The sequence below is a fragment of the Anopheles arabiensis genome, chromosome X, assembly GCF_016920715.1.
Source record: "Anopheles arabiensis isolate DONGOLA chromosome X, AaraD3, whole genome shotgun sequence".
Classification (NCBI taxonomy): domain Eukaryota; kingdom Metazoa; phylum Arthropoda; class Insecta; order Diptera; family Culicidae; genus Anopheles; species Anopheles arabiensis.
In genome coordinates, this window is record NC_053519.1 from 18,183,045 (window position 1) to 18,200,593 (window position 17,549).

Below are 17,549 nucleotides of genomic sequence, written 5' to 3' on the forward strand. Positions count from 1 at the left end.
CGAAATCGGACTAACAATAGTCGGTGTCGGATCGGAGTCGTAGGTTCGCACCAGAGAGCACATTGCTAGTGGGTATAATATACCGAACGATATGATAACTATACTGTAGAAAAAGTATAGAAATGGCTTGCCACATGGGGTGACGGTCACTGATATGATATGATATGATATGATGATATGAGTGATTATGTTCTGAAACATTGTTGGGCACCGAGGTACATAAATTCATTTTTCTCAGCTCATACCATTATGAAAGCTACAAATAGAAACCATCTGTTCCACCTATTTTCTGGACCCCACCCTGGGACGGTCACACATTCGTTTATGTCGACGTACCCTGCGCTGCACATGCTGTCAGTCGTGTGCGCGGCAATGCTGTCAGTGTTCCATAGACGCGACCACACGTGTGTATGTGTGTGTGTGCGTGCGCGTGTTTGCATCGTGCCGTTTTGCTCAAGGTGGATTTAAAAATATCAGGTGGTGGAATCTAGAGTATTTTGACAATTCGTCACTTGACGTAAGGTCCCCAGGGTTCAAACATTGTTTACATTTTTTTAAATGATTCATTTAATTTTTCTACCACTTTTTCTCGATTAAATATTCTTTAAAAATATATGTTGGGCTTTGCGAGTTCATATTTAACATTAAAACATAGATTTAAGTGTGTTATTTTGTGTTATTCCGTAAAATTATTCTATAATTCATTGTGTTTTCGACATTTTTGAGGATAAAAACTAAGAAATTACTTTTTTTCAATTGTCGCATTAATTCTTCATTATATACGAGTCGTATGGACAATTTACATAAGATAAGAACTCATACTCACATGATTTTACATTTCGTGCATAAACAAATCATCAAATCTTTTGTTAATACAGTGGAGCGCCGTTTATCCGGGTACCTTTTATCCGGCTTTCCGTTTATCCGTGCTGTTGAGAAATGACAGTTCAATACAAAAGTGACATTGGGTTATAAGGAGGATATTTGAAAAAGCGGTTATAAGAGCACATTGTCATAACAAAAAACACTGTTATTCATGGCAAATTTTAAAAATTCTCTTTCGAAAAACATGAAGTTAATAAAAACTGGGTTATTTTTATTAAAAATAAGAAAAATTTCCCAAAAATCACCATGAATTGGTGATAAAATATATCATTTGACTCATTATCCGTGTTATTCGCTTATCCGGGCGAAGTCAAGTCCCGAGAAGCCCGGATAAACGGCGCTCCACTGTATATCTAATTTTTTCGATGAAATCAATACAAACACAAACATGCACGTAGTAACAAAGAAATCTTTTCTATTTGCTATGCTTTGTGTGCGGAAACCATTGTTTAACGGTTTTAAAATGACGTAAAGTCCCTCAACTATGGCGACCCCCCCCCCCCCCAAGGCCCTTGCGTTTTGCTTTTGTTCAAACGTCAAATTCCAAAAATCAAAATACACACCGGTCAACCGTCAGCTGTGGCAATCAGTGCAAGGAAACAGCACGACCAGCCGGCATCCATCGTGCAAATCGTAGGTAAGAAAGTTCCTGGAAAAGAGACTGAAGATTTATACGTTCCCGCTTTTTTGTTTCCTCTTGCAGCAGCTGTGATAAACAAGCAGAGCGATCATTTTGGCAGCTCCAGTAGTTGCTGGCGTGTTTGTTGATTGAAAACAAAAAAAAAGTGTAATCCATTTGTCGACGGTTCACCCACTAAAAGCCCGCGGAAAGGTAAGCAGACAGCAGCACATTGCACATTTATTTCAGCCCCCGAATTGTTTTTCTCCCTGTTGGGCCGCACGCGTCGTGGACTGGCCAACCAGTCGCTGGGGGCTCCGTGCCTGTGACGGTGCAGCACTGCTGTTTCCTGGTGAGGTGTGATACAACAAATAGAAGAGTAGCCAGTACAGTCCATCATCTTACCTAAAAGACTACGGTGAGATTGTTCACGTTCAGTCGCCCGTGAACTTTCCCTGGGGCAGAGCATCCGCATTAACACGAGCAATGGCTCTAAGCGATTTCACGAATGTAGGCGATTCTGTCGAGCGAGAAGTTGTATGAGGAGTTCTAAACCAGAGAAAGATTGAGAAGCAAACTTACTTGTGAGCGAAGGGAGGGTTCCTTTCTTGGAGCACCACACGGCCGCTTAGTTTGCGAACTAGCTAATCCGCCACCGGCCTTTTGCCGGGAAACAACAATCATAGGGAACAACTGAACTACCCACATGAATAGCAGCGATAGAAGAACACATGAAAAGCGAACAGATAGAAAACAATCTCAAACTAGCACACACCAGCGTATTGATGAACGGAGAACAGTTGAAATTATAGCAAAAAATCAATTTTGATTTATGCATATTTGGTTCAAAATCAACTGCTTGCGTTGGTGATGCCGACTAGTGGTGGGAGCTCGGAATCAATTCCGGAACCGATTCCGGAGTTGGCTCCGGAATCAGAATCGGCTCTGGAATTGGAATCGACCTGGGAATCGTATTTTGCTCCGGTAACGGAATCAGAAATGATCCCAGGTTTGGAATTAGCTACGGAATGAGAATCAGTTCTTGATTTGAAATAAGATGTTTCAGACACGATATAAGTCTGGGAATCTCAATGAGAATAGATCGTTTATAAGTAAATGTTTACTCTTTGCGGCTATTAATGCGTAGCATCATTGAATCCAAACGTCTATTCATATAGGGATGCCAAAACCGACTACGGTTTCGACGCCAATTCTGATTTCGGAATTCTGATTCCGGAACCAATTCTGGAATCGATTCCGGAAACTGATTCCGGACCTGCTATCCGGAATCGATTCCAGAAAACATCGGAGCTAGCCGGATTCCGACGAATACTTCACTTTTCTCATCACTAGTGCCGACTTACCGGAAAGTAGATGGAAATTAGCGCCGGGCTGAAAGTGGTAAGCTGTCTCTACCGCATGCCTAGAATAAGGGAGTTTGAAAAAATCCGTTTCTGTTTGTTTTTTATTCAAAATATCAATAGTTCTGCTAGCGCATCCTCTAGTAACACAATATATCATTGTCGATAGGCTACACCGGGCTAGATGCATACGTTTTTTTTATACTTGGGTTTGCGATTTGTTCGGAACTCAATCAGTTTTAGAATACACGCGCGGTTGCAATTGCGATTATTTTCGCTGTTTGTGTGTGTGTGTTTTGTAAAACCTGTCAAAAATATGCCTGCCTGCGATCCCTAGGGCTTGTTTGTTTCTATATTTGGCGGACGAAAATGGATAACTATGGAAAAGAAACCATAACCATTTCTGGGATAACCATCCCAGAAAGGAAAAGAAACCAAAGAAACACGCGGCTGCAAACGCGAGCCGCGCTCTTGCTGGACTAACATTGTTTTTTTTTTTTTCTTGGACGTTGTAAAGAATTTTTGTCTCTAGATTCAGTAGGATGGGAGTTTGTTTGTGTATCTTTGTTTGTCCATGAAAGAGAGGCAGAGAGATAGTAAGAGAAATATCTTGTTTTAGTAAAATTGGCTTTAAAGGGTTTGTTTAAATGCGTTCCCGTTTTTTCGGTTTTAATTGGAATTTTATATCAATTTCAATTTATATGTCGGCTATTTTGCCCGCTTTTAATTTAAGTGTAGTTTTTTTTGTTTTGCTTGCGTTTACACGTAATCTCTCACCTACGCCATCCTGCAGTTGAATAATAAGATCGTAAATTTAGAATATAGTACCCTTTCGTTTGTCCATCCATCTAATATTCGAATTTATGATCTCGTAGTTTGTTTTTTTTCTTTTTGTCTTGGTTTATCAATTACGCTACAACAATTCTTTTCTCGTTATGCTAATTATCTTTAGTCACCTCCTTGCTCGCTCTGTCTTTCATAGTTTCCGTAGTTTTGCTGCACACTCTACTCATACAATAAATGCTCAATAGACTGCGCAAAGTTTCCCTTCCTCCCCCTCGCCTTGCCACGTGTTGGCTCGCGGGAAGCCTCGCGCACGAACTCGCGTGTTGTGTATAGTAAAATTGACATTCACAATTCGAGATTCTTCAACGGAGTATCGCTGCACTTTAAATGTATAAATTAATATATATATATATATATATATATATATATATATATATATATATATATATATATATATATATATATATATATATATCCCTACTATTTGACTAGCATTTAGTGAACACCTAATCAATCTGGAGGTACTATCATTTTTGACGGGGATGTAATTTCAACAAAACCTCCTAGACCCAAAACAACGTGCCAGCAAGCCCTGGCCGCTCCTGAAATGATAATAACATTGCGCCCGCTGCAGCAGTCAGGGAATGTGGAAATCCGCTGGCAAAAAATCTCGTAACGTAGGGGACCACGTGCGTGCGCGGGTATGCGCTTCTTCAGGCCCAGGTTTGATTTCGTTTTTGGTTTTGTTTGACTTCTTCTTATTACTTTCTATTTATCTCTCTTTCTCTCCATCTGTCTCTCGCTTTTGGCACAACTGTACACTTCTTCGGGTCCCGCTTGGTCCTGGTTGAGCAAAAGTAGTGGTTGCCAGGGAGCAGTAGTCAACAGACGCGAATAAAAAATCGTATTCCTATTCCGAACCTCCGGAGGTAATTCTTAATATCACTCCACTCACTGTCAAGGGAGAAGTCAAGCGAATTAGCGAACTAGAAGCGATTCCTCATCGCCCACAGCCCACAGGGACGCTACACCGCTGGCCGTCGGGATAAAAGTTTTAAAGCAAATAGTTGCTGATTTGGTTTACAGCATTACGCTTCATACCCTTTGCAAGGTTCAGGACTGTTCATCGTCTGATATTGTAGCTGCCTGCAGTCTTTCTTTTTTTGCACTCAGTAGAAGATTTTTCAACTCAACGTTTTCAAGGACAACATATAAAATCGAAAAAGACCAAACACAGGCCCAACACAGGGGTCTTAGGCTTCAACTTCAAGAGCTATGGTTCACAAAGCCCTATTTATTTCTACCAGCGTTTGGTATCTGCTGGTAATAAGGTCATCTGTTTGAAGCCTTAGCAAAACCCTGCATGACCACAAGATCCTCTTATGCCCCTGAATGAACAAAAAGTTTTTGTTCTGAAGACCGCAAGACACTAACACAGTCCATTTCGGTTTGGGAAAGTGATTTAGTTGTGTGATTGGAGATTAAAAAAAACAGCATAAGTAAAGCAGACTTTTATCCCGCGGACACGTTCGTTCTACTTTGGGTTTGGGCACAACAACAGGGGGTGAGTGGGTAGGGGGTGGAATTAGACGTTACTTTCGCTTTGGTGCACCTGCTGGGCGTGGTGCTGCTGCTTGCTGCTGCCGCCGCCGCTACAGCTAAGGGAATGGTGGGAGCCGATGGACAAACCCGGCCCATCGGCACTGTCCGCGCCGGGCGGATGAAACCCATCGACCGCGATCAGCTGCCGGTCGGTCGGATGTACGGTGTTTTTCCTGCGCCCAAACCCTCCGTTCGGGGACGAATGTTCAGCCAGGTTTACCAGCAGCGGGAAGGTTTCGTTTCGTGGCTCGTGCGCATTGGCAGCGGACGCTGCCGCCACCACCACTACCGAGTCGTGGTGCACGACGCCACCGAGCCGTATCGGAACCAGCGGTTTGACGGATCGGGCAATGGTAGCGGGCGGCGAGATGGAAGAGGAAGGCGTGCCGGCCGCTGCACTCTCATCCACACCACCACCCTTGCCGTAGAATACTGGAAAGTGTGACTCGAGCAGGCCAGCCTTCATCGCCGGCCCGGACTGGAGCGCCGGCGATTGGTAAACATTATTATTGTCCTCGTTTCCTGCTGCAGGTGGGGGCGGAATGGCGGTACCGCTACTGCTGCTGCTGCTTGCCTTGCTAAACTTGAAGACGTTGAACGACGTGTACTTGTAGTTGTAACACTCGCGGTGGTTAAACTTGGGACAGCATTTGCCGCCCGCCGCAGTCCGACAGGGACAGGCCGGGCAGCTGGAGATGCACCGGGCGGTGCTGTTACCATTGGGATCGTCCACCGGGGCCGGCGTCCTGCTGCCATTGGCAGCGACGAGCGGTGCAATGTCCTTCTCGCTGATCGTCGCCAGTAGCCCGTTCTCCTCGAGCGAAGTGCAGCCGGACGCCGCCGCCACCGCCTGCTCGTTGTCGTAGCTGTCCAGCGTGGTGCTCGAGTCGGACGACGGTTGATTGAGGACGAAGATTTTGCCCATCCGCTTGTACTGGTAGACGGTGCGGGCGTCCTCCGCGCAGGTTGACAGATTGCCGGTCACCTTCGGCGTGCGGCGCAGCACCTTGGGTGTGTGGAGCTGCGATTCCGCCGCGAGCGAGTCAGTGGGCGCCCGCTGCTGGCGCGCCTCCTTGCCACTGCCGCTGCCCACCGCCCCTCCCTCGAAGCATTTGTCCGGCAGGGACATGCTGGCCCGCGAGCTGATGCTGGACAGCTCGGACAGGCTTTCCGGGCTGGCGAGCGGCGCCATCCCGAACCAGTCATCGTGGATCAGATCGATCTTCTGCACCTCGTACGAGTTGCGGCGCGTTATGCCGAGGGACAGGCTGTCGCCCCGGACCGGACCACCGGCCACCGGGGCCGGCTGAAACATGAGGTACATATCGTTACGCGTCGGGTTCGCCGAAGCGATAAAGTTGAGCGTTTTGCCGGCGGTCGGCGGGACGCGCGCGGTGGCTAAGGTGGAGCAGGGTAGTGCTGACGGTGGTGGTGGTGGTGATGATACGGCTGCCAGCGGGGGAGCCGCGCTTTGTACTTCCGCTAGGATCACAGTGGTCACCTCGCTCGGGCCGGAGATGCTCTGCGGGATGCCGCTGTCGTCGACCAGGCTGGACTGGGCGCTCGGCTGCCCGAGCACCACGCTGCCCGCTAGCGAGGACGCCTTCGAATGGTCGGCGAACGGATGCGGCAGCTGCTGGTGCTGGTGCGTCTCGCCCCGGTGTAGCTGTAGCAATTGCATGTTGGTAAAAGAAGTTTCCAGACAGATCTTATGTTGTGCGACAGGTGAGGCGAGAGTGGGTGGAAGTGTTTGGCTTACGGTTGACTGTGCTCCGAACGCTAGCGGGCCGCCCCCGACGTCCGGCACGACCGGTGGTGGGCTAGTGAACTGTCGGTGCGGTTTTTGCGGTCCAATCGACGCGACGACCTGCGGGCGGAGAAGAAAAGTTGCTTTTCAACCAGCGATGTCATACTCATTTGCCCGCGCGGGCCAAAATGCGACTGAAAATGGTATCACGGGCCGCAACCTAGTTTTATATGATATTCTAGGATCGTTGGCAGTTCCTTTTGATTTGATATTGGGAAACGGTTACGTTACAAGAGTATAACAACTTTAATGTAAAATAAATGTTATTAAATCTAAAACACGTTATCCCAAAGGACGTTTGTAGCAGACTATTTTAAATTGGACATAGGCCATATTTTCAAACTGGGATAATTTTGTGCCACCTAACAAGATTAAGTACCCAAATAATGGCAATAGCTAGCACTAGCTTGAAATCGTTTGTAAAATCCTATCAAAAGTACCACGTGTTTTGGTGACATTTAATTTCAGCTGACTTCTAAACATTTTGTAGAAGTAAAAGGTTCTAAGCCGCAACGATCAGTGATACAAAATGTCACAGTAAATTTCGTCAAAAAATCTGACTGAAACAAAATCCATGTCAGCGTCACGTACTCAATTGTATAATAACCAGAGGTGGTACTCAAAACGATTGGTGTGACCAATACATGCTTCGTGAGCCGGCATCGCGAATAAATGAACACATTTCAACAGTCGTTTAAGTTCATTTGAGTTTAACCGAGTTCATTTGTTGTGCATTCCTGTTAAAATAAACGATCGTCAAAACAGTTAACGACTGCTCGATATCGCATATAGGCAAACACGGGTAAAAAAATCGAGCAGTATAATTAAACGACTGTTAATTTCCATCGCATACGCTCTTGGCAGTCGTTTGTTTAACGGCGGCATATGACCAGTCGTTAAAATTAACAATTGAACTCAATGCGATAGCGATGCCAAATTCTAGCAATTTTTAACGACTCTGGTTAACTTTTAAAGACTGTTAATTTTAAACCAATTCTTTCGCGATGCCAGCTAATATTGCGACTGTGATCATTGCTGCAAAATGTTACTCATAGTCATGACAAATTCAGGCTGAAACAAAATCATGTCAGTGCAACGAGCTCTACTGTGATGATCAGAGGTGAGATTCGAACAGTTGGCGCGACCATCACATGCTTGGTGACTTTTTGTGCATCCAACTCTTGGTCAGTTTCTTAGTCACGACATTTTGTTTTGGTGATCATCACGATAGTCATGTGAAATATGCAGTGCGTGTGAGTGGTTCCAAGAAACAACATGTTTTCTCGCTCTGTTTGACCCGACAGACAATCAAAGCATACAGAGCGAGAAAGAATGCTCATTTTGTTGCTTGGGACCACACGCCAAGAATGTCGTGATTATCACTGACAGAAAATGTCGTGACCAAGTGAGTGACCAAGAATTGGGTGCAAATCAAAATGCCACCAAGCATGTGATTGATCCAACTGTTTGATTCTCACCTCTGATCATTTCAGTTGTGTACGTGGTCTGACTTGAGCTTCGTTTCAGTCATGAGTGTTGATGACTGAAATAGTGATTTTTGGCATTTGGCAGCACCGTTCATAGCCAGAAAAAACATGAATATGCTTGCGTCGTCATTAAACTCGGCTTGTCAATCAGAGTATCGGGTTTGACTCAAGCACTTGCATGTCGTGTTAGCGTGTCATGATGCACTTTAATTGAGCATGAGCATCAAGGCAATGAGCATCAAGCTACCACGGATATATTCATTGTTTTCGTTGGTTAACATCTCGTGATGCTCATGACATCTTGCAGCACTGGCAAACATGCCTAAAGAGGGGTTCCCGAAACAATATGCAAACAAAGTGTCAGAGCTTGCGTTTTTCATTCCCATTGGTTGAGCGATTTTGTTTAATTTGTCGAACTCTTTTGCTTACAGAAATTGGTCATTTGGTCTCCAAGTACCCTTATTGTTTGTTTAAGTATTAAAAAAAGTAATGTTCAAAAATCACATATAATTTTGTGCGAGTTTGAAGCTAAACAACTAGCTTTTCTTGATTTGAATATGATTTGATTTTTTTAAACTAATTTACTTTTAAACTAATAAAAAAGTTTTTTTATTATTTTTGCTATCACTGAACAAAATCAAAGTGACCGGATTTGAATGCTCGTTTTGCGCAAAATATACATGTTTCATTTTTCATCTACAATTCAAACATTTTTTGGTGTTTCACCTTATTTTTTTGTACATACATGCATACAGATAAGGTAGGGGAAAACTTCGTTATGGTTTTGTGACGATGAACAGTCTGACAATTAGTTGAAACACCTGCAAAGTTAAAAATATTTTCATATCCGGCATTGCCTGACATGTGCTGTAGAAGAAGTAATGAAAAATAGGTAAAGCTTTAGCTAAAGCGGTCGCAAGCCACACCGAAAGACCTAGGTGGCTACCAGTTTGCCATTTCTGCTTTAAACTTTTACACTACCATTTAATTGTGTTCCCTTTTCTCGCTATTTTTTCTGTTTTCTCGTCAGATGAACACCGAACCAGAACCGATGGATACGGACGAGGTACCGGAGTACGAGAGCAGCTCATCCAGGGACGCAAACCGGGTGCCGCGAGTCCGATCATCCTGCAGCATACGAAAGTTAAACGTGCAGCCGAAAAAAGACGGCAGACGGTACACCAAGAACAACTCGCCTGGCAAACGTTCAGGCTCGATGGTATGGAAAATTCTAAAATCGCTACTGCTCCTTGCTGGCATTGGCACGCTGGGCATCTATCTAGGAGGCTCTAACCATTTCTACCAAGAGCTTAAGCACCAGTACCACATGGCGCACGAGCGGTTGGCACAGGAAATGAGCGCCCTCTGCTCGAAGCGGCCCGCCAACTTCACACCGATCCTGCAGGCGGTGGAAGGCGTGGTGATTGGCCAGCCGCATCTTGCCGCCGAACTCGGCCACTGGTTCCAGACGGTGGGCAAAACGCCTCTCACCTGTGCACTGTTCGTGGGCGGTACGGGAGTGGGCAAAAGCCTGACGGCCAGCCTGCTCGCGAAGCACTACCCGTACCCGGCGAACGTCCTGCACGTGACCGGCAGCGAGTACAGCGACGAGCGGAAGCGTTACGCCGCATTCAAGGCGACGCTGTTCCGGATACAGCGTGCCGCGCTCACGCACGGCAACTGTGCCCACTACCTGCTGGTGATGGACCACGTCAGCCTGGACGGGGCGCGGCTCGTGACGAGGATATGCGATCGGTTGCGTGCAATTAGCAGGCAGTACCATCTGCAGCTACAGATGGTATTTGTGTTTCAGGCGGAGGCAACGCGCAAGCTGCGGCAAGCGACCCTTCTGGCGGCGTCCATACCCGAGGCGCGGCTGTTCGAGTTTAGGCCGATCGGAAGCAGCGAGCTGGAGGAATGCATTCGCCGGGAAGCGGACAAGCTGGGCATGGATCTGGACGGTACCGGCGGGTTCGTCGTCCAGCAGGTGGCAAAACAAATCAACGCTACTCGCCATGGCTGCAAGCCGGTGCGGGCCAAGTTGAGCTTGTACTCGTTGGAGCCGAACACACTACAACTCTAAAACCGTGAAGGCACCACGCCTCGCGCCCACTACCTGAGCTGTGTTAAAATACATTCCCAACTACAAACTATTAGGGCGTAAGTACACACGAACCGTACCTTCTCAAGTGCTGCCAGTACGGTGTCGGGCATGTGGTCCTGTATCATCACCGGGGAGATGAGCACCTCGTCGAAATCCTTATTGTCGGCCCAAATCGCTTGGTACACCGGGTCACGCTTTTTCAACATTTGCCTAGCACGGAATAATCATAAGCACAGTGGATTAGCGAGCATTGCGGCGCCGGCCAGAGGCAACAGTCGCAGCGTGCACTTACTCTTCCTGGGCTGGATGGTGTCGAACGATATGTATGATGCGACCCGGCGGATAAAGCGGATGATGCAGCGTGAGTGCAATCGAGTTGTCGTTCGGGTGTACCGTGCTCTGGCGGGCACTGTTGCGGTCCTGCTTGTAGCGCTGCACGTTCGAGTCCTTCGTCGACATCATCATCACGGAGGTCGGTTCCGGTCCGCAGCAGCAGCAAATCACCGAGCAGGCAATCGTTTTCCACTTCGGGTCGATGCTGCGCTGGATCGCATTGATCAGGTCCGCCCGTAGCGCCTCCATCTGGTAGAGCCCGATGCGCGGTACCACATCCTTGCCCACCACCACGGAGGTGATGAACGACTTGCTGTACTCTATCGCAGGCATGCTAAACAGGCAGGAGTAGGCCAAGTTTCAATTCGAACTGATTAGCATCTCGCTCCAACGGCGTCTAAAGGCCGGGGTGCATTGATCGTACTCGCTAGTGTAATTTTTGTGTTAGCGCTAGTGTGTAAATTGCTGGCTGCCGCCAGATGCGCTAGTGAAAATAAAAAATACACTAGCGAGTACGGACAATGCACCCGGCCGTAAACGGCGACCTACCTTAACAGTCCCCCTGGCGGTGAGTAGCTGTAGCAATGCAGTACCTCGTACTCCTGCTTCATCAGTATCGCCAGTATGGCCGCCGTACCGGCACCGAGCGAATGGCCCACCAGTATCAGGCCGAACCCTTGCGTTCCCCGGGCCGGATTGTGTTTGAGGGCCCGTTGGATGAGATTCTCCTCCTCCAGCTTCTGCTTGATGTAGATCGCGGCCTGCACCATGCCCTTGTGCCCGAGCCAATCCTCCCGCGGCGGGTTCAGCGGCAGTGGCTCACCCTCGGCATTCAGATCGGTGAGCACGTCCTTCATGCTGAGCGTACCGCGGATGCTGATGACGATCTTGTTGTAGTTGTAATCGATCGCAACGAAGAACGGCGTCTCGGCGATATCGACGTGATATGTAGCGTAGATCACCTCAACCTGTGGGGAAGACGGGGAAGCAGGTAGATACGGTAGATTAAGAATTACTTCTGCACTGGGGAGACCGACGGATCTCTAAGCCGGTGTCACAGTACCTCACCCAGCTCCAGCATCTTTTTCAACGCCGCGTAGTTGCAGAAGCAGCAGTTATCGTCCACCACGTCGACCTGCATTCGCCTGCAAAAGCAGTACCGTAGCTCGGACGCCAATTGACATACGCCGGTGCTCGAGTGGCTCATCAGATACATGGGCCAACCGTACGCACCTTGCGCAAAGTACATGTACCGAATGACCGCCTGTCAAAACGGGGAGAGAGTTCCGATTAAGAAATCGAGCCAGTAAATCGATGCTGATAGGACACGGCGCCGACATCGCTTACCTGGAAGTGATCGTAGTCTACCGGGTCGTTGAGGGCAAGGAACTGGGTACTAGCGGTAATGGGGACTCCCGATAAAAACTTGTGCGTTCCGTTCTTTTGCTGTGAGAAGGTGAGAACGGGTTCGTTAGCAATGTGTCGTCCCCCTGTCTCCCGTGTCTCCCATCGAACAGCCGGACTACCCTCCCTACCGTCCCCTTACCTGCCGCACGATAACTTCCCGCTCCAGCTTTTGAAACTTGCGCAGCAGCACCAGGCCGGCCACTACGTCCGAGGGTACCACGTCGAGGTCGCGAAAAAAATCGCTCAACAGGCGGGCAATGTCGGTGAACGAGTTGCGGCTGCGGTCACTGTTGCCCATGCAGCAGAACAGCAGCCGGCACCGATGGTCCCAGCTGTCCTGGTACGCCCGGATCACCTTGCGCTGGCGCCAGTTGCGGCTCCGGCTGCCGCTCCGCTTGTAGTTAAACCGCGACTCGGACTCGCGCATCGACCGCTGGTACTTCTTCATCTTCACCCACGACCGGCCGGCCGGATCGAAGGTGCACCAGACGGTTGTAAACATGCTCAGGATCACGAACAGATTGCAGGCGATCGCGGCCAGTACCACCTCCTTCGGTTCCTCGGCCGGGCAGGTCGCGTAGTTATCGCGCAGCCAGATGATGCCGGCCGTCAGCAGCCCGAGATCGACCAGCATCAGCAGGACGCGGGCGTACAGCAGGTACTGCATCGACGCTCTCGGCTCGGTGTCGAGGATGCTGCCCCGCATCGACACTACGCAGATGGACAGCTCCAGGCACATGCACACTGGTGGGAAGGAAGTATGCAGGATGAGCGACAACAACAACAAAAACGCCCACGAACCGGAATGGTCTAACGCTTCCCCTACCTGCCAGCAGTATCATGTACCCAATCTGGAAGTACCATAGCTGTAGTATGCAATACTCCGCTCGATCGAAGTGAAACGTTAGCGTCATCACCATAAGCACGACGAGCCTGGGAAAGGGTGTGATAGTTGCGATGATGAGCGGCTCCTATGCTGGGTGCAGCAGGCTAGGCTAGATGCAGCGGGACACTTACCATATGAAATGGATGACAAGCAGGAACAGACCGGGAACTACGAGATCGTCCGAACCGACGGACCATCGTCGCTGAAACACTACTATGCCGGGCATCTACGAAAGCGCATAAACAAAGAATGGCAAAAGTCACGAGAGAAGTGTTAACGAATGCGGGTAATGCCGTTGATATTAGAAATAAGTTAGTGGAATTTAATAAGTTTATCGTTAGCAGAAATAAAACGACTCCCCAACGCGTGCATTACGGTGAGATTGTTTCCAAAATCAGCGGGTCCCTTACTTCACGCAACATTGACTTGACATTGAGAAATGGCGCTGGCGACGATGGGTCGTCTTTCGAGCATCGATCGTCCTTCGGTTGGGCTGGCGGATTGATTGTCCCTGTGTGCTCTAGTTTACCGTTTCAGCAAGAACAACAAAAAAGCGCTCCCCCCCCCCCCTACCCTACACCTAGGACGCAAACCTCAGCCTGGCAAAGGCAAAAGGTTTATGGGACATTGTAAAACATGACATCATTGCTTTTGGCGCGTTACATCGCCCGTTGAGTAATTGTGGGTGTGTGTGTGTTTAATGCATAGTACTGCAGGTTCTTTTTTTGTTTTGTTTTTTTTTTTGTGGACCATATATACACACCCCCGGCAAACGCCATTAGACGCCATTACTGAGTGTTCCAGCGTTGCAAACCATGCACATGAACATTAAACCGTTTAATGGCGTTTGGGATATCACAGAACAACAAAAAAAAACTCAAAAAAAAAACCTTTCAAAACCTTCGTCTCAACCCGGCGACATTTATCTCATCCACTTCTGCCGATGTGTGAATGAAGATGTCTGCTTCTTCTTCTTCCCTTTTCCAACGCTCTTCGTCCACTTCAATTTCTCGGGCGATGGAGGTAGTAAACAGCGTGGTTGGTTTATTGCCGCAAAGTCCTTAAGGGCAGGAATGCTCCTTTTTTTAGGGAGCGGGCGACTAGCAGGTGGGTGTTCAGGAGCATTGAGAGACGGCTTGAGGCACTAGCTCCAAGACGGCTGGAGCCATCCACACCATCAATCTAAGGTACTAAGCAAGAGCACAACATTTATTGGAGTTGCCCGTCCACCAGCAGATTGAGCAGTGGACGGTACCGCTAGGGTCTGGCGTCTCGGAATAAAGATACCAGATGTTGGTGTCACACTCCCTGGCACGATTCCTAGCGAAGGGATACGGACGCGAACACAAGGGATGGGGGGGGGAGATCACCGCCGCCATTACTTACCGCGCAGTACGGGATGGTACGGGTTGATAGAGGGTGCTGATAGCGGTGCTGGACACAGAGGTGGCGGTGTGCTGGATGGAGAGTTGATTGGTGGGTGGTGGTGCGGGCGGAGCAGCGTGGGCAGGAGTATTACGACCACTTGGCGTTGGCCTGCGGCGGCACCATTGCTTCTCCCGCGCTGCCACCGTCGGCTCGTGGCGGTCTAGTGGTCGTCGTCGTCTCCGTCGTCGCCGTGGTCGTCCTCTGCGGGTGCCGGACCTTGCCTCTTCGCAACCTGCCACTGTCACTGGGAATGTTGCGCTCCCGGTGCTGGGGAGCCACCAACAACCATCTACACAGCGTGGGTGGAATGGGGGCGGCTTGTGCACGACGAAGTACGGCCACTACACACAGTACGCTGCTCCTCCGGCACGTTCACAACGGTTCCCGTTATGCTAGCAATTGGACTGGTGCGTTGGTCTGCTGCTGCCAGATTTTTACATGCAGGACGCGTTTCGATCTTAATGACACCCACCACCACGCTTCTTTTCTCTTTCGTGTGCGTTTGTGTTGCTGTTTATGCGGGGTTGAATTAGGGGAAATATTGGGGTGCGCGGTTTTTTTTTTTATATGGCTCGTGCGGACCGCGGAGACAAGCCGAGCCGCTTTCAAAACGTGGGTCCACGCGGAGGCACACCCGGTGTGTAGCCCAATTCGTTTACGGGTAGGGATGTCGACTGACCGACACGGCTCGGAAAAACCGTCGTCCCACCAGAGCGTGTACAAGTGCACTCGCACACACACACACACTCAGCCACAAATGCCGTCGAACGGCGTGTCGTACGCGCCACCAACACAAACGCGTGCGCGCGCCTCGGCAGCACAAGTGCGCAACTGCACGCTCGCGGTCTCGTACGTAGCGCCGGAGTACGGAGTACGCAAGAGACCAGACACGGGGCTGGGGGAGAGCGGGGGTGTAGGATAACCGCGAAGGACAAACTTTCTCTGTGGCCTCTGTGGCGAGCATCAGCGTGTCCTCTCACTCTCTCACATTCTCTCTCTCTCTTACTTTGTGTTAGTTGGATTCAACGAGAGAAGGTATGGCTTCCCTTATCTTTCCGCTCATCCCTATCGTGTGTCTGCATTTCTTCGCTTCGAAACGCTTATCAGAACACCGAGCTCTGTTGCTTCGTCTTGAACTGCTATACAGACACACACAGACACACACTTAGAAACACAGCAGCGTCGGTGAGTGTGTGGAAATGCAGACCAATTCACCGAGGGGCATGTGCTAGAGTTTAAGATTTTCCACGCGGGACCGGTAACCGGAGGGATGGTTTTTCCTTATCGCATGACTTGCGCCCTGCTTTCCTACACGTTGCCCACGACGGATTCAGGTTACACTAACACACACACACACACACACTAACACTTCCGAAGGCGGATGGTGGAAGATAGATTAGGAAGATGAAAAACCAAGCGCCTTCGCCCCGCGTACGGTTGTGGGTACGGGAACGCTGAGGGAGAGATTGAATTTTCGAATTGAGTTTCCGACGGGTTAATTGACTTGAAATTCAAATCTGAAATGCACGCTCGCTCGCTGGCTCACTCTTTCTCGGGTAGGGAGCTCTGTGTTGTACGCTTCAAACTCCAACGCGAAGCGAATCCACTTGCAAGATAGTATATTTTGGTTCATTCAACATAATTACATAACTAAGCATTACATCAAAAAAGGCAGACTAATGGCATTCTAGCAAGAGCTTGTCCCAGAACCTAGCAACGCGTGTAGCAACTAGCTAACAATTCAAATAAAAAAAAAAAACATTGAAAACCGCAACCATAATTTATCCCTCTTTCTCTTTTCCTCTCTCTCTCTCTCTCTCTCTCTCTCTCTCTCTCTCTCTCACTCTCTACCTCTTTCTACCTATGCTTTATTCAAACAAAAAACGGAGGAAGGGGTGCGTAGGCTTTTCCGGACGCCCGGCTCCAAGAGCTGATTTGACATTTTCCTGTTCATTTTCCGACTTCAATTCCGACAGCCGCTTAGCGTTGCCGGTAAGCGCACAGAGAAATGGGGATCGTTCGGCGAAGAGGAGGTGGAGGAGCATCGCACCGCGGGGGAAGGTGCGTTCAGGTTTCCGGGCGCATGGGCGCATGAGCGCGCACGAGACGTTCGAGCGTTTTGTGATAACCCGAACAACGCGTACGGTGTGCTACATTCGGCGTTCGCCCAACGGGGTACGGCACAAGTCGTATTAAATCGGCGAATTGTCCACGGTCACCCCAGCGCTGATGGTTACGCGAAAGGGGGTTTGTCGAAACGATTGGACGCGCGCTAACCACAGGCAGAAGGTGGCAACGCGTGTGGTTTCACCCTCCGCGCAACGGAGTGGGACCAACTCTGCTGGCAAGCCGGATGGGGATAATGAAGGAATTGTCAACGGATCTTTGTTTGCTTTGCATAGATTATAACTTGTGTCTTTGGGTTTCGCTGCTGTTGTAGCTTGAATAGTATTGTAATAATATTCATTCTGTATTCTGACTGTTTTCTCAAATGCATAATCACTTGAAACCGTTACAAAGTTTATCGTTGTATGAATACAGGGTTTTCCGAGTCAATTTTCAATGTCTACTTTATTTTTCTTTGCTTGCGGAATGTTTTGCAACAGTTGTAATTGCACCACAATAATTATTCAGTTCTTCCACGCGATTTTCAACACGTCTTATGTTGGATTGAGTTTGACAGTTCTTTGTGATGTGTTGAAAATCATGTTTAAGAATTAAAATTTTATTATGATGCGTGTTGCAATACACCATTAGACACTCTGCATCAGAAACTGTTGAAAACATTTTGGAAGTGGTTGTAATTCACCAAGGGTTCCAAGTCACTTTGTCACTTTGAAAGTG

General features: G+C 48.6%; 2 protein-coding genes across 5 annotated transcripts; one reads left to right on the forward strand and one right to left on the reverse strand.

Moving 5' to 3' along the window:
• The first annotated feature begins 1,429 nt into the window (after nucleotides 1–1,429).
• LOC120906173 lies at nucleotides 1,430–10,697 on the forward strand. 2 transcript variants are annotated; one of them, XM_040317660.1, is made up of 3 exons: nucleotides 1,430–1,518; nucleotides 1,589–1,717; nucleotides 9,578–10,697. In XM_040317660.1, exon 3 carries the CDS (start codon nucleotides 9,578–9,580, stop codon nucleotides 10,628–10,630), a length of 1,053 nt encoding a protein of 350 aa, XP_040173594.1. In that variant the 5' UTR covers nucleotides 1,430–1,518; nucleotides 1,589–1,717; the 3' UTR covers nucleotides 10,631–10,697. The 2 variants fall into 2 exon arrangements, with proteins under 2 accessions (XP_040173594.1, XP_040173595.1); XM_040317661.1 differs by having other exon boundaries at nucleotides 1,458–1,522.
• Nucleotides 5,094–16,411, reverse strand: LOC120906172 (diacylglycerol lipase-alpha). Of its 3 annotated transcripts, XM_040317659.1 has the most exons (12): nucleotides 16,252–16,410; nucleotides 14,664–16,159; nucleotides 13,409–13,503; nucleotides 13,218–13,324; nucleotides 12,531–13,135; nucleotides 12,332–12,430; nucleotides 12,048–12,248; nucleotides 11,534–11,952; nucleotides 10,944–11,318; nucleotides 10,729–10,861; nucleotides 7,013–7,120; nucleotides 5,094–6,919 (listed from the first exon to the last, which is right to left on the reverse strand). In XM_040317659.1, exons 3-12 carry the CDS (start codon nucleotides 13,501–13,503, stop codon nucleotides 5,237–5,239), a joined length of 3,825 nt encoding a protein of 1,274 aa, XP_040173593.1. In that variant the 5' UTR covers nucleotides 14,664–16,159; nucleotides 16,252–16,410; the 3' UTR covers nucleotides 5,094–5,236. The 3 variants fall into 3 exon arrangements, with proteins under 3 accessions (XP_040173593.1, XP_040173590.1, XP_040173592.1); XM_040317656.1 differs by having other exon boundaries at nucleotides 5,094–7,120; nucleotides 16,252–16,411; XM_040317658.1 differs by having other exon boundaries at nucleotides 5,094–7,120; nucleotides 14,664–16,411.
• Nucleotides 16,412–17,549: the final 1,138 nt, after the last annotated feature.